Here is a 26588-nt window from a genome sequence, read left to right as displayed (position 1 = left end):
ACTTCGTCTTCGTCTGGCTCACCACAACTAACATTCTCCTGGTTATGTTATTATTATTATTATTATTATTATTATTATTATTATTATTATTATTATTATTATTCAATAACTCTTAACACAGTTGTTTATATACGGTGCTGAGGCTTTTGGGGGCTGTCGAAAGGCTCTTCATCCAGGGACTGAGAGCGATCTCTTTCTTCCTTCAATATAGTAATAACGTGTGTGTGTGTGTGTGTGTGTGTGTGTGTGTGTGTGTGTGTGTGTGCTTGTGTGTGTGTGTGTGTGTGTGTGTGTTTTGGGAGAAGGCGAGGGGGGACTGAGGGAGGGGAGAATATAAGGGGAAAAGAGAGAGAGAGAGGGGAGAGACAGTGTAGTTATGTAACTACGATACATACTGTATACTGAGAGGTGTATGTTTCTGTGTATATACACAGGAAGGTGTGTATATACACAGGAAGGTGTGTATATCTCAGTGTATATATACCAGGAGACACTACACCAGGGTCATTAAGACAGTCTTAATGACCCTGGTATAATGACTGGTGGTGTACAGGTGATATACAGTCTTAATGACCCTGGTGGTGTCCAGGTGACATTTAATGACCCCTGGTGTAGTAGACAGACTTGAAACCCCCACTAACCAAGCTTGTAAGTAGGTGAAGGTGACCAACATACCACACATTGTGAAGATGAGACGATCATGACATCTTCCCTCACCAGCGTGTCTGGTGAGTCGGAAGTGAAGGTGAGAAAGTCATCAATTTCCTGTTTCATGTTGATGGTATGTATCATGTAGCCTGTGTCAGTGCCTCCTGTGTCCTCAACACCACCTCTCTCCTGCACACACTCTCTGCTTCTCCGTTCACCGCCTCTCTCCTTCATGTAGCAGCTGTCTCTTTCTCCTATACACCAATTCTATCTCCTTCACACTGTCTTATTCTTACTTTTCGAGACTAGGTGTGTTCGTTCTCTACTACCTGTGTTGTTTACGCTCGTCTCCTGCACACTGTCTCCTCTCACTGTACCAATACACTGTCTCCTCTCACTGTACCAATACACTGTCTCTTCTCCTCACAGCACCACTAGTACACAGCCTTCGTTGTCAGTGTGTTATGATGACACTATCTCAGGCAAGATTCACACTGTCACGTGATGGAAGATGCAGCTGGTGATGTGCCTGTGGTGCTGCTGGTGATGCTGCTGCCTCTGGTGATGCTGCTGCCTTTGGTGATGCTGCTGCCTCTGGTTATGCTGCTGCTTCTGGTGATGCAGCTGCCTCTGGTGATGCTGCTTCTGGTGATGTTGCTGCCTCTGGTGATGCTGCTTCTGGTGCTGGTGGTGCTGGTCACTCTACTTCTTGTCTGTTCTACCAGCACTGTGTGTAGTGTGGTAGCACTGTGAGGATTGTGACTCCAAATTAGATTTCAGATAGGCTGAGTGTTCCTTATAATCGATAATAACTGCATTACACACTTCAAGTGACACCTCTTCCTCTCCTGCGGCACCTAACAACACTTCATAATAACTTATACACTTCTGACGCACTTAACGCTGAAGTGCATCAGCTCTATTCAGACACCGAACAAAGTTGATAGGATATAATTTTTACCATTAATAATCTTTTCTTATCACTGATGGTGCCCTCAACACTGACGCCATGGCAAGTGTTATCAGCACTTACATGGGTCCACAAATAGCACTTTAACACTTCAGAGATAGTGGACGCACATGCGGGTGAGTTGCCTGCATACTGAATCATCTACCTAGCAACAGTGAGAGTTGATTCTCCCTCAGTCTGTCTCTGTCTGTCTCTTAACCAGCTGGGCTGTCAGGCCACTTACACGTCACACACAACGTTCAAGAGGACCACTTTCCTGGGGTTATTAAGCCTCCCCCGGGGGGTTAACAAGTTGAGATAAGCCAGGAAAGCCGGGCAGGATGGCTTGTTATCCACGGGTTACCCTCTACCCAATACCACTGGACACACTCCACACAACACTCGACACACAGCCCGAGGATTGAATCCAGTTCCTTTCGATTGTAAACCAGTAGAGTTTTACACACACGCTAGTGTACCAATATCTTCAAGATATACATTAAGTACATACAATAATGTACAGAGAAGCTAGCGTACTGGATAACAAGGATTATACTTCATAATAAATCCCAGTTCGAACACTTGTAGCGCTTACAGTTACGATGCACTGATACGTAGCCAACACACACTGTAATACACAGTGTGCCTGTAATACTCTGCAGTACACAGTGTATTACACTAAGTCCCACGCGTTGAGTCGAGGGTTGTGTGTTCACTGCTGTTAGGACACTCACTGCTCTTCCTTACACCTGTACTCTTTCCTTCCTTCCTTCCTTCCTTCCTTCCTCTTTTCCCCTCGTTTCTTCCTCTCACTTTCTTTATCGTCTCCCCTTTCTTCAGGGACAATTTAGAAAGGCGATTCTCCTGGCTTCATAGTCGATTGATCCTCAGTACCTTGGCTTCAACACTAGTACCTTGGCTTAAACACTGGTACCTTGGCTTCAACACTAGTGCCTTGACTTCAACTTTTGTGTAGGTAGGAGCCAAGACAATAACAATGCTCCCAAAAGATTATGTAACTCTGCTTGGCGTTGTGGGTCGTTGTGTTTACATATGGAGACATCTGGAGCAAGCGTTGGTCCATGAGATGGTAGTCCGTATGGTGATGGTAGCAGGTAGGAATGGTGGTGGTGGTAGGTAGGTATGCTGGTGGGGGAGAGTCTTAGGTAAGTAGGTAGGTAGGTACTTGCCCTTGAGGTGGAAAGCTTACACTCTCCCTCGACCAGCAAATTGATCTGTACGGCGATTGATGCAAGTTCTTCCTTGTTTTTCCTTGGGTTGTGGGAGTTGAGGCGATTGATGATGGAGGGAGTGGAGGAGAAGAGTGCGTAGGGAGGCCCTGGTGAGTGGAGGTGGAGGGAGAGTTACTACAGCACTGACACAGGTGGAGAGAGCGTGAACAGTGTGTGTGTGCCAGCCAGGGTGGTGGCACTGCTACTGCCATCTCTCCTGGCACTACCCACTGCTGCTGGGGAGGGGGACGGAGTGGGGGGCGGGGGGAATGATTTCAGACACGCCCCTCTCACCCCTCTCCCACTCTCACTCCAGGAGTCCGTCATTACTATAATAATAATAATAATAATAATAATAATAATAATAATAATAATAATAATAATAATCTTTATTTCTGCAAATACATAATACAAGGTATACAGACCATAGCTGACATCAATGACATACTACTATATAGAAAGTCCCTTGTTATGCTGAGCATTTCCCGAAGCTTAGGTCAGTTTTGTTCCCAGGATGCCACCCACACCAGTCTACTAACACCCAGGTACCTATTTTACTGCTAGGTGAACATGGACAGCAGGTGTCTTAAGGAAACACGTCTTAATGTCTCCACCCGTACCGGGGATCGAGCCACGGATCTCAGTTTGTGAGCCGAGTGCGCTACCAATCAAGTAGGATCCCAGGAGCAATGATTCGACGCTTGTAAACACGACTAGGTAAACATACTCGACCACTTCAGTAATTGTAAAGTCACGTGTTAGTGATTAAGAGATGGGGCCAGGAGCTGGACATCAAATGTAGGCTTGGTATTTAGGAAAGTAAGAAGTGTTGAACTACAGACCACTGCCACACCAGTACCACACCAGTCACACCAGTGCCACACCAGTACCACACCAGTGTCACATCAGTGCCACACTAGTGTCACCAGTGCCACACCAGTATCACACCAGTGCCACACCAGTCATACCAGTGCCACACTATTGTTACACCAGTGCCACACCAGTCACACCAGTGCCACACTAGTGTCACCAGTGCCACACCAGTCACACCAGTGCCATACCAGTGTTACATCAGTGCCGCACCAGTACCACACCAGTGCCACACCAGTATCACACTAGTTACACCAGTGCCACACTAGTGCCACACTAGTGTCACACCAGTATCACACCAGTGCCACAATAGTGTCACCAGTGCCACACCACACTAGTGTCACAACAGTCTCATTAGTGTCACACCAGTGCCAGACCAGTCACACCGGTGCCACACCGGTGCCACACCAGTCACACTGCCACCAGTGCTACACCATTCACACTGCCACCAGTGCTACACCATTCACACTGCCACCAGTGCTACACCATTCACACTGCCACCAGTGCTACACCATTCACACTGCCACCAGTGTCACACTAGTGCTACACCAGTTACACCAGTGCCACACCAATGCCACCTTGCTATGCACCACCAGCCTGGCACCACACCTTGTCAAAGTCACGAGGAACCTTGACAAGGTTTAGAAGTTCAAAAAACAGCAGACTGGTTAATGAACCAGGACAGATACTGGACGTGTTGAACCACGAGGTTCAGCCAGGAGAAAAGAACAAGGGGAAACATGACAACGACATACAAGATACTTACACCCATTGACTAGTGTATTAGAGCATTTTCTCACAAAAATATTAATGGAGAAATCATAAATAAACACACACACACACACACACACACACACACACACACACACACACACACACACACACACACATACATACATACACACTTATATATATATATATATATATATATATATATATATATATATATATACATGAGAGGGAGGGAGGGGGGGAGTCTAGCCAAGACGCCAGTCAGATCTGAGTCAATGATCACGCCCCCACCTCGTGTGAGGGGAAGGGGGGACGTGGTGGTGGAGAGGAGGGGACGTAGTCGCGTGTTAGAGGTGTGTGTGAGGGGAGGGGGTGTTATCGCGTGATACCTGCAGTCCGGGGGAGGGGCACGTGTCTGAGGTTGGGCAGTAGGGGGAGATGCAGGAGGGGAGAGGCACGTGTCTGAGGCTGGGCAGGAGGGGGAGGTGCAGGAGGGGGTGGTGCAGGAGGGGGAGGTGTCAGAGACGTCGCGGGGGGTTGATGAGAACAGGAGACGGAGAGAAATGGAGTAGGGAATAGTGGGGTGGCACTGGTGCACTGATGGTGGCACTTGTGGTGGCACTGATGGTGGCACTGGTGGGTGGCACTATTTCGGTGTTCAGAGTGCCACCGGCCTTGAGAGATGTGAACACTCAGTGTTCTTGGCCCGTTCTTTTGTTCTCTTTCTTCCCCATCATTGTGTTCTCTCTCACACCTCACTGTGGTATGCTAAGAGTATGCTACATTATATTCGGTGTATGTCACACTCCCATATAGGCTGCCATCCCGACCAGTGAACCAGGTGCTGAGGGTATAACGAGTACAACCAGCCAGGGACAAGGAAGTCTGCCATAGTTGTGAAGCGATGTGGTACACTCGTGAAGCACCTTAGGCAGACTTGCCTTCCCTGCTGGTCGCTACGGTTCTCACCGTGTCTCTTACTTGCAAATTTTGTTTTTGTACATGTATATATTGTACATGTATATATTGTACATATATATATTGTATATATAATTGCTTTGCTGTCTTTTTGCTGGTTCCTCATTTATAGCTTGGCTATCGTGCTGCAACCAGGTGTGCAGGCCAAAGGACTACACCTGTGTTTGCAATATGGGAGTCTGTCCTGAAATCTTTGTCTATGCATTATCTCTACGAACCTACCTGCCATATTGCGTTGCAAACCTGGAAAGTCATTGCGTGTTATTGCTTCGTGTTGCTTTGAGGGCATTGCAAAGTTATCGCTGTTATAGTGTTGGTTGTTTATGTCGCCGACATGTGTTAGGTGACTGGTGACTGAATATACCCTGCAAGACTTGCTCAGACTATCTCTACAACGCTGCTGGCGTACTGCTCGTTCTGTTGGTATAGAGTATCAACGAATTCTTATTGTTGCATAGCTTCGTCAGTGTGTATGCGACAAACTAGGGCTTGACTCTTGTAACATGAAGGTCCAACCTGAAATTTCATCTGCTACGGGAGCTATTAATCGCAGATCTTCGCTTCGATACCTTCCTAATGGGGAAGGACAAATGCCGGAGCCACAGGACCGATATCCACCTGGGGAAACTGGGGACGAAGAAGTCAGCTTCGTTAGCCCTTGAGTTGACTAAACTCAACCTTCAGCATACCAGGGAGCAACGTGCCTTTGCTAATGAGCAATTTGACAGAGAGGAGAGAAGACAGTTTCTGCATACCATGGATGACAATCTGTGTCGCTAATACCTCGGTTTTCTGATTCTGAGCCCGAGTAATTTTTTGAGTCTTTGGAAAATCTAGGCTTGAGCTCTGCGATGGCCAGTCGAGTACTGGGCAGCACTGGATCATACACATACAACATTATACGACAATGCACAGAAATTTGCAGCTAGTATGAGTGATGAAGGTTTTTGCTAATTTCGACGTTGTGGAAGCGGCTGTATTCGGTGCATATCAGTGCAGTCCCACTAAATATAGGCGGAATATAAACTGAGCAAGCCTCAGTTGGGTCAGTCTCATGTGGACTTCGTTCGTGGAGAACCTTAAACGTCCAAAAAGTGATACACGCCCACCGGTGTCTCAAATTTTATTGGGTTAGTGTTAATGGGTCTCACTGACACCCTTCTTGAGTCAGTTGAACCAGAGGTTCTGGTGTTTTTAGAAGACCATTCAGTGGCAACTGCCATGGAGGTGGCTAGACTTGCTGATATATTTAAGGCCAATTGCTCCTTGTCCGAGCGGTATGTTAACATTTCTTCCCAGCAGCCTGGTATGAGCAGATATCATTATGGACGGACCTCTGAATTTCGTCCAAAGGTGGACGCTGGAGTTGAAAAACGTCTGCCTCAAAACCAGCAAGGAGCAACAGACAACCTTTCCGAACACATCAGCTCTTACTACTGCTGTAAGCCTGGCCACATAAAGGCTACTTGTCCCAAGCTAAGTAAGCCTGCTGCTAGTGGTAAGTCAACTAGACCCCTACCACTAGGAAAAATTACAATGTTTTTCAATGGAACGAAGCAGCGGGAAATAAATGCCTGTATGGCATCCTTTTATACCAAAAGCCAAATGTTTCTTAACAAGCAGGAGAGTCCCATTAAAGTATCCAGCTTCAGGGATACCGGGGATTATTGATCCCTCTTACAAGAGGGAATACTTCCAATTTCTGAAGAGTCCTCAATAAACACTTCAGTGTTATTAGAAGCCTATGGAGGGACCTGTACTTTCTGTTCCTTTTCATAGAATATTCATTATAAACTTTATTGTTGCTTGGCAACAATAAATTCTAAATGGTGTCCAGGACTCATTGTAGCCATCGGAGTCTCGTCTATGTCGGCCATAACTCTGGCAGTGTTCCAAAGATATCGCATGAGAATATCGTTCAGTATTCCGTTTAAGGTTCATCAGCTGCGGCAGCTACAAACGTTACCTTCCAGCAGAACTGCAGTTATTATCGTTCCAGCAGAACTGCAGTTACTATCGTTCCAGCAGAACTGCAGTTACTATCGTTCCAGCACAACTGCGGTTACTATCCTTCCAGAAGAGCTGCAGTTACTATCCTTCCAGCAGAACTGCAGTTACTATCGTTCCAGCAGAGCTGCAGTTACTATCCTTCCAGCAAAGCTGCAGTTACTATCCTTCCAGCTAAGCTGCAGTTACTATCCTTCCAGCAGAACTGTAGTTACTATCCTTCCAGCAAAGTTGCAGTTGCTATCCTTCCAGCTAAGCTGCAGTTACTATCCTTCCAGCAGAACTGCAGTTACTATCGTTCCAGCAGAGCTGCAGTTGCTATCCTTCCAGCAGAACTGCAGTTACTATCCTTCCAGCAAAGTTGCAGTTTCTATCCTTCCAGCAAAGCTGCAGTTACTATCCTTCCAGCAAAGCTGCAGTTACTATCCTTCCAGCTAAGCTGCAGTTACTATCCTTCCAGCAGAGCTGCAGTTACTATCCTTCCAGCAGAGCTGCAGTTACTATCCTTCCAGCAGAGCTGCAGTTACTATCCTTCCAGCAGAGCTGCAGTTACTATCCTTCCAGCAGAGCTGCAGTTACTATCCTTCCAGCAGAGCTGCAGTTACTATCCTTCCAGCAGAGCTGCAGTTACTATCCTTCCAGCAGAGCTGCAGTTACTATCCTTCCAGCAGAGCTGCAGTTACTATCCTTCCAGCAGAGCTGCAGTTACTATCCTTCCAGCAAAGCTGCAGTTACTATCCTTCCAGCAGAGCTGCAGTTACTATCCTTCCAGCAAAGCTGCAGTTACTATCCTTCCAGCAGAGCTGCAGTTACTATCCTTCCAGCAAAGCTGCAGTTACTATCCTTCCAGCAAAGTTGCAGTTTCTATCCTTCCAGCAAAGCTGCAGTTACTATCCTTCCAGCAAAGCTGCAGTTACTATCCTTCCAGCAGAGCTGCAGTTACTATCCTTCCAGCAGAGCTGCAGTTACTATCCTTCCAGCAGAGCTGCAGTTACCCCGTCCCTTTCCGAAAACATTAAGCATCACACAGAACACCGGAGAGAAAAGGGGCAGAGAATAGGAGAATGAGAGACTGGGGAAAAGAAGTCAGCCGGATGTCAAGTACGTGAGTGTGGGAGAGTAGAGCGAGAGAGAGGATGCTGTGAGGCAGAGATGGAGAGAATGCTGTGAGGCAGATGGTGTAGTGTGTACAGTGACAGATAGTGTCTGTACTTAAGATAGTAGTATACGTCTGTCAGCAGTCTACACAGACTGCTGACAGACTAAACCACCATGTGCAGGTGGTGTCTGGCTGACAGCTGCCCCCACATGTGCAGGGGGTGTCTAGCTGACAGCTGCCCCCACATGTGCAGGGGGTATCTAGCTGACAGCTGCCCCCACATGTGCAGGGGGCATCTGACTGACAGCTGCTCCCACATGTGCAGGGGGTGTCTGGCTGACAGCTCCCCTCACCTATAGTGCTGTTGTCAACAGACTGTGAGGGGGGGGTCGGTTTAAGCTGTCAGTTGGCCAGACAGTCCTGGGCTCACCAGCAAGTCTGTTATTTCAACCTGTCTCATCCTCCTCCTCCTCGTCTTAAAGCTAGACTTAAAGCTCTACGCCTCACTAGAGCTACAACACAGTCAACCTTCACAGCTAGATAGGTTACCAGTGATGCTAAGCACTAGACTGAGGCTCCTGACCCCTCGGTGTTGCTCAAACACAGCTACAAGAAGAGGTACGACGATGTATGCCAGAGGCCAGGAGATGTAGGTCAAGGAAGGTCGAGAGGTAGACAACAGAGGTTGTGATGGTGCAGGTGTGTTGTCATCACCAACACCTGTCTCCAGAGCCAATTCTGCTGGTCCTGGGACTCTGCTAGGAGGGCCTGGGACTGCTGGGAGGGCCCTGGGACTGCTGGGAGGGCCCTGGGACTGCTTGGAGGTGTCATAGAACTGCTGGGAGGGCCCTGGGACTGCTGAGAGGGCCCTGAGACTGCTAGGAGGGCCCTGGGACTGCTGGGAGGGCCCTGGGACTGCTGGGAGGGCCATGGCACTGCTGGGAGGGCCCTGGGACTGCTTGGAGGGGTCCTGGAACGCTGTTCACTTCTGGATGCGTTCTTGGACTCGTGGGCACTGCTGGAAAGGTCCTGGAACTCGTCGTCACTGCTGGAAAGGTCCTGGAACTCGTCGTCACTGCTGGGAGGGTCTTGGAACTGTAGTCACTACTGAGAGGGTCCTGGAACTGTGGTCACTGCTGGGAGGGTCCTGGGACTGTGGCCACTGCTGGGAGGGTCCTGGGACTGTGGTCACTGCTGGGAGGGTCCTGGGACTGTGGTCACTGCTTGAAGGGTCCTGGGACTGTGGTCACTACTGGGAGGGTTCTGGGACTGTGGTCACTGCTGGGAAGGTCCTGGGACTGTGGTCACTGCTGGGAGGATCCTGGGACTGTGGTCACTGCTGGGAGGGTCCTGGGACTGTGGTCACTGCTGGGAGGATCCTGGGACTGTGGTCACTGCTGGGAAGGTCCTGGGACTCTGGTCACTGCTGGGAGGGTCCTGGGACTGTGGTCACTGCTGGGAAGGTCCTGGGACTGTGGTCACTGCTGGGAGAGTCCTGGGACTGTGGTCATTGCTGGGTAGGTCATGGGACTGTGGTCACTGCTAGGAGGGTCCTGGGACTGTGGTCACTGCTGGGAAGGTCCTGGGACTGTGGTCACTGCTGGGAAGGTCCTGGGACTGTGGTCACTGCTGGGAGGGTCCTGGGACTGTGGTCACTGCTGGGAGGGTCCTGGGATTGTGGTCACTGCTGGGAGGGTCCTGGGACTGTGGTCACTGCTGGGAGGGTCCTGGGACTGTGGTCACTGCTGGGAAGGTCCTGGGGCTGTGGTCACTGCTGGTAGGGTCCTGGGACTGTGGTCACTGCTGGTAGGGTTCTGGGACTGTGGTCACTGCTGGGAAGGTCCTGAGACTGTGGTCACTGCTGGGAAGGTCCTGGGACTGTGGTCACTGCTGGGAGGGTCCTGGGTCTGTGGTCACTGCTGGGAGGGTCCTGGGACTGTGGTCACTGCTGGTAGGGTCCTGGGACTGTGGTCACTGCTGGGAGGGTCCTGGGACTGTGGTCACTGCTGGGAAGGTCCTGGGACTGTGGTCACTGCTGGGAAGGTCCTGGGACTGTGGTCACTGCTGGGAAGGTCCTGGGACTGTGGCCACTGCTGGGAGGGTCCTGGGACTGTGGTCACTGCTGGGAGGGTCCTGAGACTGTGGTCACTGCTGGGAAGGTCCTGGGACTGTGGTCACTGCTGGGAAGGTCCTGGGACTGTGGTCACTGCTGGGAAGGTCCTGGGACTGTGGTCACTGCTGGGAAGGTCCTGGGACTGTGGTCACTGCTGGGAAGGTCCTGGAACTGTGGTCACTGCTGGGAAGGTCCTGGGACTGTGGTCACTGCTGGGAAGGTCCTGGGACTGTGGTCACTGCTGGGAGGGTCCTTTGACTGTGGTCACTGCTGGGAAGGTCCTGGGACTGTGGTCACTGCTGGGAAGGTCCTGGGACTGTGGTCACTGCTGGGAAGGTCCTGGGACTGTGGTCACTGCTGGGAAGGTCCTGGGACTGTGGTCACTGCTGGGAGGGTCCTGGGACTGTGGTCACTGCTTTGAGGGTCCTGGGACTGTGGTCACTGCTGGGAGGGTCCTGGGACTGTGGTCACTGCTGGGAGGGTCCTGGGACTGTGGTCACTGCTGGGAAGGTCCTGGGACTGTGGTCACTGCTGGGAGGGTCCTGGGACTGTGGTCACTGCTGGGAGAGTCCTGGGACTGTGGTCACTGCTGGGAAGGTCCTGGGACTGTGGTCACTGCTGGTAAGGTCCTGGGACTGTGGCCACTTCTGGAAAGGTCCTGGGACTGTGGTCACTGCTGGGAAGGTCCTGGGACTGTGGTCACTGCTGGGAAGGTCCTGGTACTGTGGTCACTACTGGGAGGGTCCTGGGACTGTGGTCACTGCTGGGAGGGTCCTGGGACTGTGGTCACTGCTGGTAGGGTCCTGGGACTGTGGTCACTGCTGGGAGGGTCCTGGGACTGTGGTCACTGCTGGGAAGGTCCTGGGACTGTGGTCACTGCTGGGAAGGTCCTGGGACTGTGGTCACTGCTGGGAAGGTCCTGGGACTGTGGCCACTGCTGGGAGGGTCCTGGGACTGTGGTCACTGCTGGGAAGGTCCTGGGACTGTGGTCACTGCTGGGAGGGTCCTGTGACTGTGGTCACTGCTGGGAAGGTCCTGGGACTGTGGTCACTGCTGGGAAGGTCCTGGGACTGTGGTCACTGCTGGGAAGGTCCTGGGACTGTGGTCACTGCTGGGAAGGTCCTGGGACTGTGGTCACTGCTGGGAGGATCCTGGGACTGTGGTCACTGCTGGGAGGGTCCTGGGACTGTGGTCACTGCTGGGAGGGTCCTGGGACTGTGGTCACTGCTGGGAGGGTCCTGGGACTGTGGTCACTGCTGGGAAGGTCCTGGGACTGTGGTCACTGCTGGGAGGGTCCTGGGACTGTGGTCACTGCTGGGAGAGTCCTGGGACTGTGGTCACTGCTGGGAAGGTCCTGGGACTGTGGTCACTGCTGGTAAGGTCCTGGGACTGTGGCCACTTCTGGGAAGGTCCTGGGACTGTGGTCACTGCTGGGAAGGTCCTGGGACTGTGGTCACTGCTGGGAAGGTCCTGGGACTGTGGTCACTGCTGGGAGGGTCCTGGGACTGTGGTCACTGCTGGGAGGGTCCTGGGACTGTGGTCACTGCTGGGAGGGTCCTGGGACTGTGGTCACTGCTGGGAAGGTCCTGGGACTGTGGTCACTGCTGGGAGGGTCCTGGGACTGTGGTCACTGCTGGGAAGGTCCTGGGACTGTGGTCACTGCTGGGAAGGTCCTGGGACTGTGGTCAATGCTGGGAAGGTCCTGGGACTCCCTCACAGATAGCAGAATCAAGAATGGGGTGAAAATCAGCTGAGCGAATCTGGCACTGTGCCAGCATCACGAGTTGGCACCCCTCCTTCCCCCCTCCCATTCCCCCCTCCCCTCTCCACGGGCCTGGCACTTATCTCATGTCCGGAATTCTGAAGTGCCAGCCTTGCTCTCTCTCTCTCTCTCTCTACCATCTTCCTTCCCAGCTACTTCCTCTCTCTCTCTCTCTTTCTCCCTCCCCTATATTTATATATATATATATGCGGTGCCAAATAGGTAAAACTGGTCAATTAGCAAGAACTCATTTAAAATTAACTCTTTTCTAAAATTTTCTCTTATACGTTTAAAGATATATATTTTTTCATTTATGTTAATGTAAAAATTAATAATTTTGTACCAAAAGAACCTTAGAAAACTTACCTGACCTTATCATAATAAGCGCAATTTAATTTAGCCTAATCCAGCTAAATATATTTTAGACAAGTTTACAATAATTTAATAATAAACAAAATGAAATATATTTTTTTCGTTAGATTCAGAATTTCTGCGAAATTATTGCATACACAAATTTTCTCTTGCCTTATTTGGCAAGAAGAGCATTGCTATTTAAGCCAAAATAGCAAGTTTTACCTATTCGGCACGACATATATATATATATTTGGCAAAGTCATGGCTGTAGAGAAGTGGAAGACACATGTATATAATACCGGTATATAATACCGACAAGATGAGATTAAGACACATGTGCAACATCTGGGTATCTTTATTGTAGACGTTTCGCCATCCAGTGGCTTTATCAATACAAATTCTAGGACATAACTTGAAGACAGTAGTCCTAGTTATGTCCTAGAATTTGTATTGATAAAGCCACTGGATGGCGAAACGTCTACAATAAAGATACCCAGATGTTGCACATGTGTCTTACTCTCATCTTGTCGGTATTATATACCATTCGTACACAACTTGTCAGACACTGCAACATCATGGAATCTTAATTCTGAGGACATGTACATAACCTTCACGACTACGACAACTACTACTACCACTAACCCATCTCTTTGGGACGGACCTACTTCCACTGGGGAATCCCGCCTACCAGTGAATTTGCCCTCGTCTGCTTCACCTGACGTTACTATATAAGCGCCAGGATTCTTTCTTCTGCTTCAGAATCTCCACGACTATGGTGCTGTTCGCACCTACCCCTAGGTTGAGGGACTGATTACCTCATCTTCTGTACATAGTTATACTGTCTTCAAGTTATGTCCTAGAATTTGTATTGATAAAGCCACTGGATGGCGAAACGTCTACAATAAAGATACCCAGATGTTGCACATGTGTCTTAATCTCACAATGTAAAGAGAGAGAATATCGTGACTGAAACAATAAACGATTATACTATTTCCTCGTCTCGTTGTACCACTCCCTTCCCAGCTTCCCTAGTGTAGTGTAGACAAATGCTTGAGAACAATAGACATGTTGCTGAGTGAGAGAGACTTGTGCAACACTTGTCTCCCTTACTCTCAGTCCATTAATGTTCTGCACTGTATTTGACTGAGGAAGGCACTGCCTGGTGAAATGTTTCACCCTTTCGTATTTGTCATGTTTCCTGACAAACCTGACCCAACCTGACCTTGTATATATTCTGGCCCTCTTCCCTTCGCGCTTCTCCGTGACTTAATGTTCCAAGTCGGAGGCGAAACGTTGTTATAATATTCATTCTATATGTGGGTTATTAATGTATAAATTAAAATCAATAATGGTAGTATAAAATAAACAAACGAATGGACGAGTCTAGGTAAGACCCTTGTGGAGTGAGTGAGGTAGACGGGACAGGAGAAGAATAGCGTTTGGGCGTTCCCTAGCTCGATCGGTAGCGCAATCACCTCATTGAGGTCCGGAGATCGAATCCCCGGTACGGGTGCAAAGCATTAGCATTTGTTTCTTTAAGGCACCTGCCGTCCATGTTTACCCATCAGTATAATGGGTACCTGGGTGTTAGTCAATTGGTGTGGGTGGCGTCCTGGGGAGGGTGGTAGCAGGTTAGGTTAGGTAAGGTGCGTCAGGAAACAGGACAAGAGTTTCCTGACGCGGATCTCAGATGATGACCCGTCGTTGGAGCTTTTGGTTATCTGACCGAGGCCTTCCACTGGCTTACCCTTCCACCCCTTCAAAACTTATAGGCATAATTATAACTGGGCGGAATGGAAAACAGAGGGAGGAGACTATTAGCTGCAGACAGGTGCACATCGGAACTCTTGAGTTGGGTAGCAGGCTGGGTGGCAGGAGAGGACGGCAGGTATGATCACCAGAAGCTTAGGTACCCATGGTGGACTAGCTGATTTTAATCACTGAAGAGGCGTTAGGAATCTTAGTGTTGGTGTCTGTGTCTGTGTTGTGTTGCAGTGGCTAAGGCGACGGTCTGGATTTTTGAGACTTTTTGATCGCGGGTTCTAACCCCACCCGTGGTATTGTTTGCTTGCAATCGTGTCATTACGATTTCGCGAGTCTCCTTCTCTTCCTGGCCACGTCCCCGTCTGGAGAACACCCGGGCCGGAACAACACCGGCGAACCTACTGCTGCTACTATCTGTGGAGAAGGACGTGACGATCTGGTTTCCCCAGCAAGAATGGAGAGGGACATGAGTTGAGTTGTCCATCATCTAGGAGGCTTCAACACCGTCAGTACAGACGACAGTGAAGGAGTCCTTATACAGTACACAAGGAGTCCTACGGCGAGTGCATCGCTATGAATTTGACCTGCCAGAAGGGCCCTACAGCGGTAGCAACAGCAACGATCTGCCGAGCGTAGGCCAGTAGGCCTTCTATACTGTCTCTCAGTTCTTACTCTCACGTGGGTGTTTAAAATGCTATGTGAACTTATTCAGTGGGAGAAGGAAGTGCTGGGAGAGCAATAAGTCTTAGAAAGTATTGTGAGTCAGTAGGTAGAGTGATACAAGGTCGCTAGTAGAGTGCCAAGGTGCCAGGGTTGTGTAGCCAGGCAGATAGCAAGGTACTAAGCAGGTGCCTGTGTGGGCGTGGGCGTGTAGTGCAGGAGTGTGTGGGTGTATAGTGGATGAGTGTGTGGGTGTATAGTGGAGGGGTGTGTGGGTGCATAGTGGAGGGGTGTGCAAGTGTATAGTGGAGGGGTGTGTAGGTGTATAGTGGAGGGGTGTGTGGGTGTACAGTGGAGGGGTGTGTGGGTGTATAGTGGAGGGGTGTGTAGGTGTATAGTGGAGGGGTGTGTGGGTGTATAGTGGAGGGGTGTGTAGGTGTATAGTGGAGGGGTGTGTAGGTGTATAGTGGAGGGGTGTGTGGGTGTACAGTGGAGGGGTGTGTGGGTATATAGTGGAGGGGTGTGTGGGTGTATAGTGGAGGGGTGTGTAGGTGTATAGTGGAGGGGTGTGTGGGTGTATAGTGGAGGGGTGTGTGGGTATATAGTGGAGGGGTGTGTGGGTGTATAGTGGAGGGGTGTGTAGGTGTATAGTGGAGGGGTGTGTGGGTGTACAGTGGAGGGGTGTGTGGGTGTATAGTGGAGGGGTGTGTGGGTGTATAGTGGAGGGGTGTGTGTGTGTATAGTGGAGGGGTGTGTAGGTGTATAGTGGAGGGGTGTGTGGGTGTATAGTGGAGGGGTGTGTGGGTGTATAGTGGAGGGGTGTGTAGGTGTATAGTGGAGGGGTGTGGGTGTATAGTGGAGGGGTGTGTGGGTGTATAGTGGAGGGGTGTGTGGGTGTACAGTGGAGGGGTGTGTGGGTGTATAGTGGAGGGGTGTGTAGGTGTATAGTGGAGGGGTGTGGGTGTATAGTGGAGGGGTGTGTAGGTGTATAGTGGAGGGGTGTGTGGGTGTATAGCGAAGAGGTATGTGGGTGTATAGTGGAGGAGTGTGTGGGTGTATAGTGGAGGGGTGTGTGGGTGTATAGTGGAGGGGTGTGTGGGTGCATAGTGGAGGAGTGTGTGGGTATATAGTGGAGGGGTGTGTGTGTGTATAGTGGAGGGGTGTGTGGGTGTATAGTGGAGGGGTTTGTGGGTGTATAGTGGAGGGGTGTGTAGGTGTATAGTGGAGGGGTGTGTGGGTGTATAGTGAAAAGGTATGTGGGTGTATAGTGGAGGGGTGTGTGGGTGTATAGTGGAGGGGTGTGTGGGTGTATAGTGGAGGGGTGTGTGGGTGTATAGTGGAGGGGTGTGTAGGTGTATAGTGGAGGGGTGTGTGGGTGTACAGTGGAGGGGTGTGTGGGTGTATAGTGGAGGGGTGTGTAGGTGTATAGTGGAGGGGTGTGTGGGTGTATAGTGGAGGAGTGTGTGGGTATATAGTGGAGGGGTGTGTGTGTGTATAGTGGAGGGGTGTGTGGGTGTATAGTGGAGGGGTTTGTGGGTGTATAGTGGAGGGGTGTGTAGGTGTATAGTGGAGGGGTGTGTGGGTGTATAGTGAAGAGGTATGTGGGTGTATAGTGGAGGAGTGTGTGGGTGTATAGTGGAGGGGTGTGTGGGTGTACAGTGGAGGGGTGTGTGGGTGTATAGTGGAGGAGTGTGTAGGTGTATAGTGGAGGGGTGTGTGGGTGTATAGTGGAGGGGTGTGTACGTGTATAGTGGAGGGGTGTGTGGGTGTATAGCGAAGAGGTATGTGGGTGTATAGTGGAGGAGTGTGTGGGTGTATAGTGGAGGGGTGTGTGGGTGTATAGTGGAGGGGTGTGTGGGTGCATAGTGGAGGAGTGTGTGGGTGTATAGTGGAGGGGTGTGTGTGTGTATAGTGGAGGGGTGTGTGGGTGTATAGTGGAGGGGTGTGTGGGTGTATAGTGGAGGGGTGTGTAGGTGTATAGTGGAGGGGTGTGTGGGGTATAGTGAAGAGGTATGTGGGTGTATAGTGGAGGAGTGTGTGGGTGTATAGTGGAGGGGTGTGTGGGTGTATAGTGGAGGGGTGTGTGGGTGCATAGTGGAGGGGTGTGTGGGTGTATAGTGGAGGGGTGTGTGGGTGTATACTGGAGGGGTGTGTAGGTGTATAGTAGAGAGGTGTGTGGGTGTATAGTGGAGGGGTGTGTAGGTGTATAGTGGATGGGTGTGTGGGTGTATAGTGAAGAGGTATGTGGGTGTATAGTGGAGGAGTGTGTGGGTGTATAGTGGAGGGGTGTGTGGGTGTATAGTGGAGGGGTGTGTGGGTGTATAGTGGAGGGGTGTGTGGGTGTATAGTGGAGGGGTGTGTGGGTACATAGTGGAGGGGTGTGTGCGTGTATAGTGGAGGGGTGTGTGGGTGTATAGTGGAGGGGTGTGTGGGTGTATAGTGGAGGGGTGTGTAGGTGTATAGTGGAGGGGTGTGTGGGTGTATAGTGGAGGGGTGTGTGGGTGGGTGCATAGTGGAGGGGTGTGTGGGTGTATAGTGGAGGAGTGTGTGGGTGTATAGTGGAGGGGTGTGTGGGTGCATAGTGGAGGGGTGTGTGCGTGTATAGTGGAGGGGTGTGAGGGTGTATAGTGGAGGGGTGTGTAGGTGTATAGTGGAGGGGTGTGTGGGTGTATAGTGGAGGGGTGTGTAGGTGTATAGAAGAGGGGTGTGTGGGTGTATAGTGGGGGTGTGTGGGTGTATAGTGGAGGGGGCGTGTGGGTGTATAGTGGAGGGGTGTGTGGGTGTATAGTGGAGGGGTGTGTGGGTGTATAGTGGAGGGGTGTGTGGGTGTATAGTAGAGGGGTGCGTGGGTGTATAGTGGAGGGGTGTGTAGTGGAGGGGTGTGTAGTGGAGGGGTGGGTAGTGGAGGGGTGTGTAGTGGAGGGGTGGGTAGTGGAGGGGTGTGTAGTGGAGGGGTGTGTGGGTGTATAGTGGAGGGGTGTGTAGTGGAGGTGAGTAGTGGAGGGGTGGGTAGTGGAGGGGTGTATAGTGGAGGGGTGTGTGGGTGTATAGTGGAGGGTATGTGGGTGTATAGTGGAGGAGTGTGTGGGTGTATAGTGGAGGGGTGTGTGGGTGTATAGTGGAGGGGTGTGTGGGTGTATAGTGGAGGGGTGTGTGGGTGCATAGTGGAGGGGTGTGAGGGTGTATAGTGGAGGGGTGTGTGGGTGTATAGTGGAGGGGTGTGTGGGTACATAGTGGAGGGGTGTGTGGGTGTATAGTGGAGGGGTGTGTGGGTGTATAGTGGAGGGGTGTGTGGGTGTATAGTGGAGGGGTGTGTAGGTGTATAGTGGAGGGGTGTGTGGGTGTATAGTGGAGGGGTGTGTGGGTGGGTGCATAGTGGAGGGGTGTGTGGGTGTATAGTGGAGGAGTGTGTGGGTGTATAGTGGAGGGGTGTGTGGGTGCATAGTGGAAGGGTGTGTGCGTGTATAGTGGAGGGGTGTGTGGGTGTATAGTGGAGGGGTGTGTAGGTGTATAGTAGAGGGGTGTGTGGGTGTATAGTGGAGGGGTGTGTAGGTGTATAGTGGAGGGGTGTGTGGGTGTATAGTGGGGGTGTGTGGGTGTATAGTGGAGGGGGTGTGTGGGTGTATAGTGGAGGGGTGTGTGGGTGTATAGTGGAGGGGTGTGTGGGTGTACAGTGGAGGGGTGTGTGGGTGTATAGTGGAGGGGCGTGTGGGTGTATAGTAGAGGGGTGCGTGGGTGTATAGTGGAGGGGTGTGTAGTGGAGGGGTGTGTAGTGGAGGGGTGGGTAGTGGAGGGGTGTGTAGTGGAGGGGTGGGTAGTGGAGGGGTGTGTAGTGGAGGGGTGTGTGGGTGTATAGTGGAGGGGTGTGTAGTGGAGGTGAGTAGTGGAGGGGTGGGTAGTGGAGGGGTGTGTAGTGGAGGGGTGTGTAGTGGAGGGGTGTGTTGGTGTATAGTAGAGGGGTGTGTAGTGGAGGGGTGGATAGGGGAGGGGTGTGTGGGTGTATAGTGGACGGGTGTGTAGGTGTATAGTGGAGGGGTGTGTAGGTGTATAGTAGAGAGGTGTGTAGGTGTATAGTGGAGGGGTGTGTAGTGGAGGGGTGTATAGTGGAGGGGTGTGTAGTGGAGGGGTGTATAGTGGAGGGGTGTGTGTATTGTGGTGGGGTGTATAGTGGAGGGTGTGTAGTGGAGGGGTGTATAGTGGAGGGGTGTGTAGTGGAGGGGTGTGTAGTGGAGGGGTGTGTAGTGGAGGGGTGTGCAGTGGAGGGGTGTATAGTGGAGAGGTGTGTAGTGGAGGGGTTTAGAGGGGTATATAGTGGAGGGGGGTGTGGGTGTATAGTGTAGGGGTGTGTAGTGGAGGGGTGTATAGTGGAGGGGTGTGTAGTGGAGGGGTGTGTAGTGGAGGGGTGTGTAGTGGAGGGGTGTGTAGTGGAGGGGTGTATAGTGGAGAGGTGTGTAGTGGAGGGGTGTAGAGGGGTGTGTGGGTGTATAGTGGAGGGGTGTGTAGTGGAGGGGTGTATAGTGGAGGGGTGTGTAGTGGAGGGGTGTGTAGTGGAGGGGTGTATAGTGGAGAGGTGTGTAGTGGAGGGGTGTCTAGTGGAGGGGTGTGTAGTGGAGGGGTGTGTAGTGGAGGGGTGTGTAGTGGAGGGGTGTGTAGTGGAGAGGTGTGTAGTGGAGGGGTGTGTAGTGGAGGGGTGTGTAGTGGAGGTGTGTATAGTGGAGAGGTGTGTAGTGGAGGGGTGGAGAGGTGTGTAGTGGAGGGGTGTGTGGGTGTATAGTGGAGGGGTGTATAGTGGAGGGGTGTGTAGTGGAGGGGTGTGTAGTGGAGGGGTGTGTAGTGGAGGGGTATGTAGTGGAGGGGTGTGTAGTGGAGGGGTGTGTAGTGGAGGGGTGTAGAGGAGTGTGTGGGTGTATAGTGGATGGGTGTGTAGTGGAGGGGTGTATATTGGAGGGGTGTGTAGTGGAGGGGTGTGTAGTGGAGGGGTGTGTAGTGGAGGGGTGTGTAGTGGAGGGGTGTATAGTGGAGAGGTGTGTAGTGGAGGGGTGTAGAGGGGTGTGTGGGTGTATAGTGGAGGGGTGTGTAGTGGAGGGGTGTGTAGTGGAGGGGTGTGTAGTGGAGGGGTGTATAGTGGAGAGGTGTGTAGTGGAGGGGTGTGTAGTGGAGGGGTGTGTAGTGGAGGGGTGTGTGGGTGTATAGTGGAGGAGTGTGTGGGTGTATAGTGGAGGGGTGTATAGTGGAGGGGTGTGTAGTGGAGGGGTGTGTAGTGGAGGGGTGTGTAGTGGAGGGGTGTGTAGTGGAGGGGTGTCTAGTGGAGGGGTGTGTAGTGGAGGGGTGTGTAGTGGAGGGGTGTGTAGTGGAGGGGTGTGTAGTGGAGGGGTGTGTAGTGGAGAGGTGTGTAGTGGAGGGGTGTCTAGTGGAGGGGTGTGTAGTGGAGGGGTGTGTAGTGGAGGGGTGTGTAGTGGAGGGGTGTGTAGTGGAGGGGTATGTAGTGGAGGGGTGTGTAGTGGAGGGGTGTGTAGTGGAGGGGTGTGTAGTGGAGGGGTGTGTAGTGGAGGGGTGTGTAGTGGAGGGGTGTCTAGTGGAGGGGTGTGTAGTGGAGGGGTGTGTAGTGGAGGGGTGTGTAGTGGAGGGGTGTGTAGTGGAGTGGAGGGGTGTCTAGTGGAGGTGTGTAGTGGAGGGGTGTGTAGTGGAGGGGTGTTTAGTGGAGGGGTGTGTAGTGGAGTAGTGGTGGAGGGGTGTGTAGTGGAGGGGTGTAGTAGTGGAGTGGGTGTTTAGTGGAGGGGTGTTTAGTGGAGGGGTGTGTAGTGGAGTGTGTAGTGGAGGGAGGTGTAGTGGAGGGGTGTGTAGTGGAAGGGTGTGTAGTGGAGGGGTGTGTAGTGGAGGGGTGTGTAGTGGAGGGGTGTGTAGTGGAGGGGTGTGTAGTGGAGGGGTGTGTAGTGGAGGGGTGTAGTAGTGGAGTGGAGTGTGTAGTGGAGGGGTGTGTAGTGGAGGGGTGTGTAGTGGAGGGGTGTGTAGTGGAGGAGTGTGTAGTGGAGAGGTGTGTAGTGGAGGGGTGTGTAGTGGGTGTATAGTGGAGGGGTGTGTAGTGGAGGGGTGTGTAGTGGAGGGGTGTGTAGTGGAGGTGTGTAGAGGGGTGTATAATGGAGGGGTGTGTGTATTGTGGTGGGGTGTGTAGTGGAGGGGTGTGTAGTGGAGGGGTGTGTAGTGGAGGGGTGTGTAGTGGAGGGGTGTGTAGTGGAGGGGTGTGTAGTGGGTGTGTAGTGGAGGGGTATGTAGTGGAGGGGTGTGTCGTGGTGGGGGGTGTTGTGGTGGGGTGTGTAGTGGAGGGGTGTGTTGTGGAGGGGTGTGTAGTGGAGGGGTGTGTAGTGGAGGGGTGTGTAGTGGAGGGGTGTGTAGTGGAGGGGTGTGTAGTGGAGGGGTGTATAGTGGAGAGGTGTGTAGTGGAGGGGTGTGTAGTGGAGGGGTGTGTAGTGGAGGGGTGTGTAGTGGAGGAGTGTTGTGGAGGAGTGTTGTAGTGGAGGGGTGTAGTGGAGGGGTGTAGTGGAGGGGTGTAGTGGAGGGGTGTGTAGTGGAGGGGTGTGTAGTGGAGGGGTGTGTAGTGGAGGGGTGTGTAGTGGAGGGGTGTGTAGTGGAAGGGTGTGTAGTGGAGGGGTGTGTAGTGGAGGGGTATGTAGTGGAGGGGTGTGTAGTGGAGGGGTGTGTAGTGGAGGGGTGTGTAGTGGAGGGGTGTGTAGTGGAGGGGTGTGTAGTGGAGGGGTGTGTAGTGGAGGGGTGTGTAGTGGAGGGGTGTGTAGTGGAGGGGTGTGTAGTGGAGGGGTGTGTAGTGGAGGGGTGTGTAGTGGAGGGGTGTGTAGTGGAGGGGTGTGTAGTGGAGGGGTGTGTAGTGGAGGGGTATGTAGTGGAGGGGTGTGTAGTGGAGGGGTGTGTAGTGGAGGGGTGTGTAGTGGAGGGGTGTGTAGTGGAGGGGTGTGTAGTGGAGGGGTGTGTAGTGGAGGGGTATGTAGTGGAGGGGTGTGTAGTGGAGGGGTGTGTAGTGGAAGGGTGTAGTGGAGGGGTATGTAGTGGAGGGGTGTGTAGTGGAGGGGTGTGTAGTGGAGGGGTGTGTAGTGGAGGGGTATGTAGTGGAGGTGTGTGTAGTGGAGGGGTGTGTAGTGGAGGGGTATGTAGTGGAGGGGTGGTAGTGGAGGGGTGTGTAGTGGAGGGGTTTGTAGTGGAGGGGCGTGTAGTGGAGGGGTGTGTAGTGGGTGTATAGTGGAGGGTGTGTAGTGGAGGGGTGTGTAGTGGAGGGGTGTGTAGTGGAGGGGTGTGTAGTGGAGGGGTGTGTAGTGGAGGGAGTGTGTAGTGGAGGGGTGTGTAGTGGAGTGTGTAGTGGAGGGGTGTGTAGTGTGTAGTGGGTGTGTAGTGGAGGGGTGTGTAGTGGAGGGGTGTGTAGTGGAGGGGTGTGTAGTGGAGGGGTGTGTAGTGGAGGGGTGTGTAGTGGAGGGGTGTGTAGTGGAGGGGTGTGTAGTGGAGGGGTGTGTAGTGGAGGGGTGTGTAGTGGAGGGGTGTGTAGTGGAGGGGTGTGTAGTGGAGTGGAGGGGTGTGTAGTGGTGGGGTGTGTAGTGGTGGGGTGTGTAGTGGAGGGGTGTGTAGTGGGTGTGTAGTGGAGGGGTGTGTAGTGGAGGGGTATGTAGTGGAGGGGTGTGTAGTGGAGGGGTGTGTAGTGGAGGGGTATGTAGTGGAGGGGTGTGTAGTGGAGGGGTGTGTAGTGGAGGGGTGTGTAGTGGAGGGGTGTGTAGTGGAGGGGTGTGTAGTGGAGGGGTGTGTAGTGTAGTGGAGGGGTGTGTAGTGGAGGGGTGTGTAGTGGAGGGGTGTGTAGTGGAGGGGTCTGTAGTGGAGGGGTGTAGTGGAGGGGTGTGTAGTGGAGGGGTGTGTAGTGGAGGGGTATGTAGTGGAGGGGTATGTAGTGGAGGGGTGTGTAGTGGAGGGGTATGTAGTGGAGGGGTGTGTAGTGGAGGGGTTTGTAGTGGAGGGGTGTGTAGTGGAGGGGTGTGTAGTGGAGGGGTGTGTAGTGGAGGGGTGTGTAGTGGAGGGGTATGTAGTGGAGGTGTGTGTAGTGGAGGGGTGTGTAGTGGAGGGGTGTGTAGTGGAGGGGTATGTAGTGGAGGGGTGTGTAGTGGAGGGGTATGTAGTGGAGGGGTGTGTAGTGGAGGGGTGTGTAGTGGAGGGGTATGTAGTGGAGGGGTGTGTAGTGGAGGGGTATGTAGTGGAGGGGTGTGTAGTGGAGGGGTGTGTAGTGGAGGGGTGTGTAGTGGAGGGGTGTGTAGTGGAGGGGTATGTAGTGGAGGGGTGTGTAGTGGAGGGGTATGTAGTGGAGGGGTGTGTAGTGGAGGGGTGTGTAGTGGAGGGGTATGTAGTGGAGGGGTGTGTTGTGGCGGGGTTTGTAGTGGAGGGGTGTGTAGTGGAGGGGTGTGTAGTGGAGGGGTGTGTAGTGGAGGGGTGTGTAGTGGAGGGGTGTGTAGTGGAGGGGTATGTAGTGGAGGGGTGTGTAGTGGAGGGGTGTGTAGTGGAGGGGTGTGTAGTGGAGGGGTGTGTAGTGGAGGGGTGTGTAGTGGAGGGGTGTGTAGTGGAGGGGTATGTAGTGGAGGGGTGTGTAGTGGAGGGGTATGTAGTGGAGGGGTGTGTAGTGGAGGGGTGTGTAGTGGAGGGGTGTGTAGTGGAGGGGTGTGTAGTGGAGGGGTGTGTAGTGGAGGGGCGTGTAGTGGAGGGGCGTGTAGTGGAGGGAAGATGATACACACTGTGTTTGGACACATAAAAACAGCCACATATGTGTTACACATGTGTCTTATCAGTAAGACTGATCATACACCTGTTGCTACTACTGTATCATACACTTGTTGTTACTACTGTATCATACACCTGTTGTTACTACTGTATCATACACCTGTTGCTACTACTGTATCATACACCTGTTGCTATTACTGTATCATACACCTGTTGCTATTACTGTATCATACACCTGTTGCTACTACTGTATCATACACCTGTTGTTACTACTGTATCATACATCTGTTGCTACTACTGTATCATACACCTGTTGCTACTACTGTATCATACACCTGTTGCTACTACTGTATCATACACCTGTTGCTACTACTGTATCATACACCTGTTGTTACTACTGTATCATACACCTGTTGCTACTACTGTATCATACACCTGTTGCTACTACTGTATCATACACCTGTTGCTACTACTGTATCATACACCTGTTGCTACTACTGTATCATACACCTGTTGCTATTACTGTATCATACACCTGTTGCTACTACTGTATCATACACCTGTTATTACTATTGTATCATACACCTGTTATTACTATTGTATCATACACCTGTTGTTACTACTGTATCATACATCTGTTGTTACTACTGTATCATACATCTGTTGTTACTACTGTATCATGCATCTGTTGTTACTACTGTATCATACATCTGTTGTTACTACTGTATCATACACCTGTTGTTACTACTGTATCATACACCTGTTATTACTACTGTATCATACACCTGGTTTTCCTACTGTATCAAACACCTGGTGTTACTACTGTATCATACACCTGGTTTTCCTACTGTATCAAACACCTGGTGTTACTACTGTATCATACACCTGCATAACAAAACACCTGTATGACACTGCCTGGTTTTATGGCACTTCCTGGTTGTGTGGCACTGCCTGGTGTGTATGGCCCTGCCTGGTTGTATGGCACTGTCTGGTTGTATGGCACTGCCTGGTGTGCATGGCACTGCTTGGTTGTGATTGGTACTGCCTGGTGTGTATGGCACTGCCTGGTGTATATGGCACTGCGTGGTGTGTATGGCCCTGCCTTGTGTGTATGGCACTGCGTGGTGTGTATGGCCCTGCCTGGTGAGTATGGCACTGCCTGGTGTGTATGGCACTGCCTGGTGTGTATGGCACTGCGTGGTGTGTATGGCACTGCCTGGTGTGTATGGCACTGCCTGGTGTGTATGGCACTGCCTGGTGTGTATGGCACTGCCTGGTGTGTATGGCACTGCCTGGTGTGTATGGCACTGCCTGGTGTGTATGGTACTGCCTGGTGTGTATGGCACTGCGTGGTGTGTATGGCACTGCCTGGTGTGTATGGCACTGCCTGGTGTGTATGGCACTGCGTGGTGTGCATGGCACTGCCTGGTGTGTATGGCACTGCCTGGTGTGTATGGCAAGCATTGCCACTCAGGTGTCTGCCTAACACATATTCCGAGGCAGTGTAAAGTATTCGCTTGACTGGCACTACTTGGCATAGTGCCACTCATCCACTGCTCCAGTGCCAACAGCAGGATTTCCTATACTCTCTCTCTCTCTAATTCTTCCTTCACTGTTCTGTTTTAAAAACTATTCCCCCCCTCTCTCTCTCTCTCTCTCTCTCTCTGAGACCTTTGTTATTACTAGTACCATGACTACTATTATTATTACTACTACTATTACTACTAGTGATACTACTGCTATTACTGCTAGTAGTAGTACTACTACTATTACTGCATCTAGGGGAGGGACGTAAAGAATAACTCACTGTGGATGGTAGTGGCTAGCTTTTGTGTACCCCATTTCCATCCTGTGGATGGTCACCTATTTCCTTGCCACCTGCCAGGAACTGTATTAGCATACTACCTGTAGGTTACCTGTAGACTCCTCTAGATGGAAGGTGCCATGATTATGGCCCCAGTACCCCGGCCTCAGAGTGGCATTCTTACCACCTGCTCAACCTCTTCACCTCACAGTGGAGGTGAGTGCCCTACAAGTGGTGCACCTGTTACCCTCACTGATCTGGGTGGTGTTGATGACAGTGTCAGCTGATGTAACAAGATTGATGACTTGTCTGATAGGCAGTCAATCACTTCCTTGAAGGAGAGAAAGAGAGGGACAGAGACAGAGAGAGAATGATATGTTTACGACGTACAAAATCCTAAGAAATGATGGGGTAGATAGAGAGTGAATTAAGAGGACCAGGATCAAGGGGTCACAGGTGGAAGTTGAAGACACAGATGAGCCATAGGGATGTCAGGAAGTATTTCTGTAGTCTCAGGATGGTTGACAAGTGGAGTGACCTAGAATGAGGCAGTGATGGTCGTTGTAGACTTAATACACAGCTTCAAGAGTAGGTATAATAAGACACAAGAAGCTAGCAGTTAGCGACACACACACACACATACACACACACACACACACACACACACACACACACACACACACACACACACACACACACACACACACACACACACACACACATCACAGATGAATCACAGGGATGTTAGGAAGTATTTCTTCAGCCACAGAGTAGTCAGTAAGTGGAATAGTTTAGGAAGCGATGTAGTGGAGGCAGGATCCATACATAGCTTTAAGCAGAGGTATGATAAAGCTCA

At 51.6% G+C, this 26588-nt stretch overlaps 1 protein-coding gene across 8 annotated transcripts in view; it reads right to left on the bottom strand.

Annotated features, from left to right (window-relative positions):
* LOC128704003 (steroid hormone receptor ERR1) overlaps nt 1-26588 on the bottom strand; it is a 390890-nt gene that overhangs the window by 62715 nt on the left and 301587 nt on the right. For 2 of the 8 annotated variants that reach the window (XM_053798891.2, XM_053798892.2), the window contains exon 1: nt 676-3029. The exons of 4 other annotated variants lie outside the window; for them this stretch is intronic. In XM_053798891.2, coding sequence (XP_053654866.1) covers nt 676-882 — 207 coding nt within the window. In that variant the 5' untranslated portion in view covers nt 883-3029. Of the gene's footprint in view, nt 1-675; nt 3030-26588 lie in introns of those variants that run through there. 2 more of the 8 variants (XM_053798893.2, XM_053798894.2) reach the window with 1 other exon arrangement.

The sequence above is a fragment of the Cherax quadricarinatus genome, chromosome 66 (genome assembly GCF_038502225.1).
Source record: "Cherax quadricarinatus isolate ZL_2023a chromosome 66, ASM3850222v1, whole genome shotgun sequence".
Lineage (NCBI taxonomy): Eukaryota > Metazoa > Arthropoda > Malacostraca > Decapoda > Parastacidae > Cherax > Cherax quadricarinatus.
Note: the sequence above shows the minus strand (reverse complement) of the source record. Positions and strands in the feature narration are given on the sequence as shown.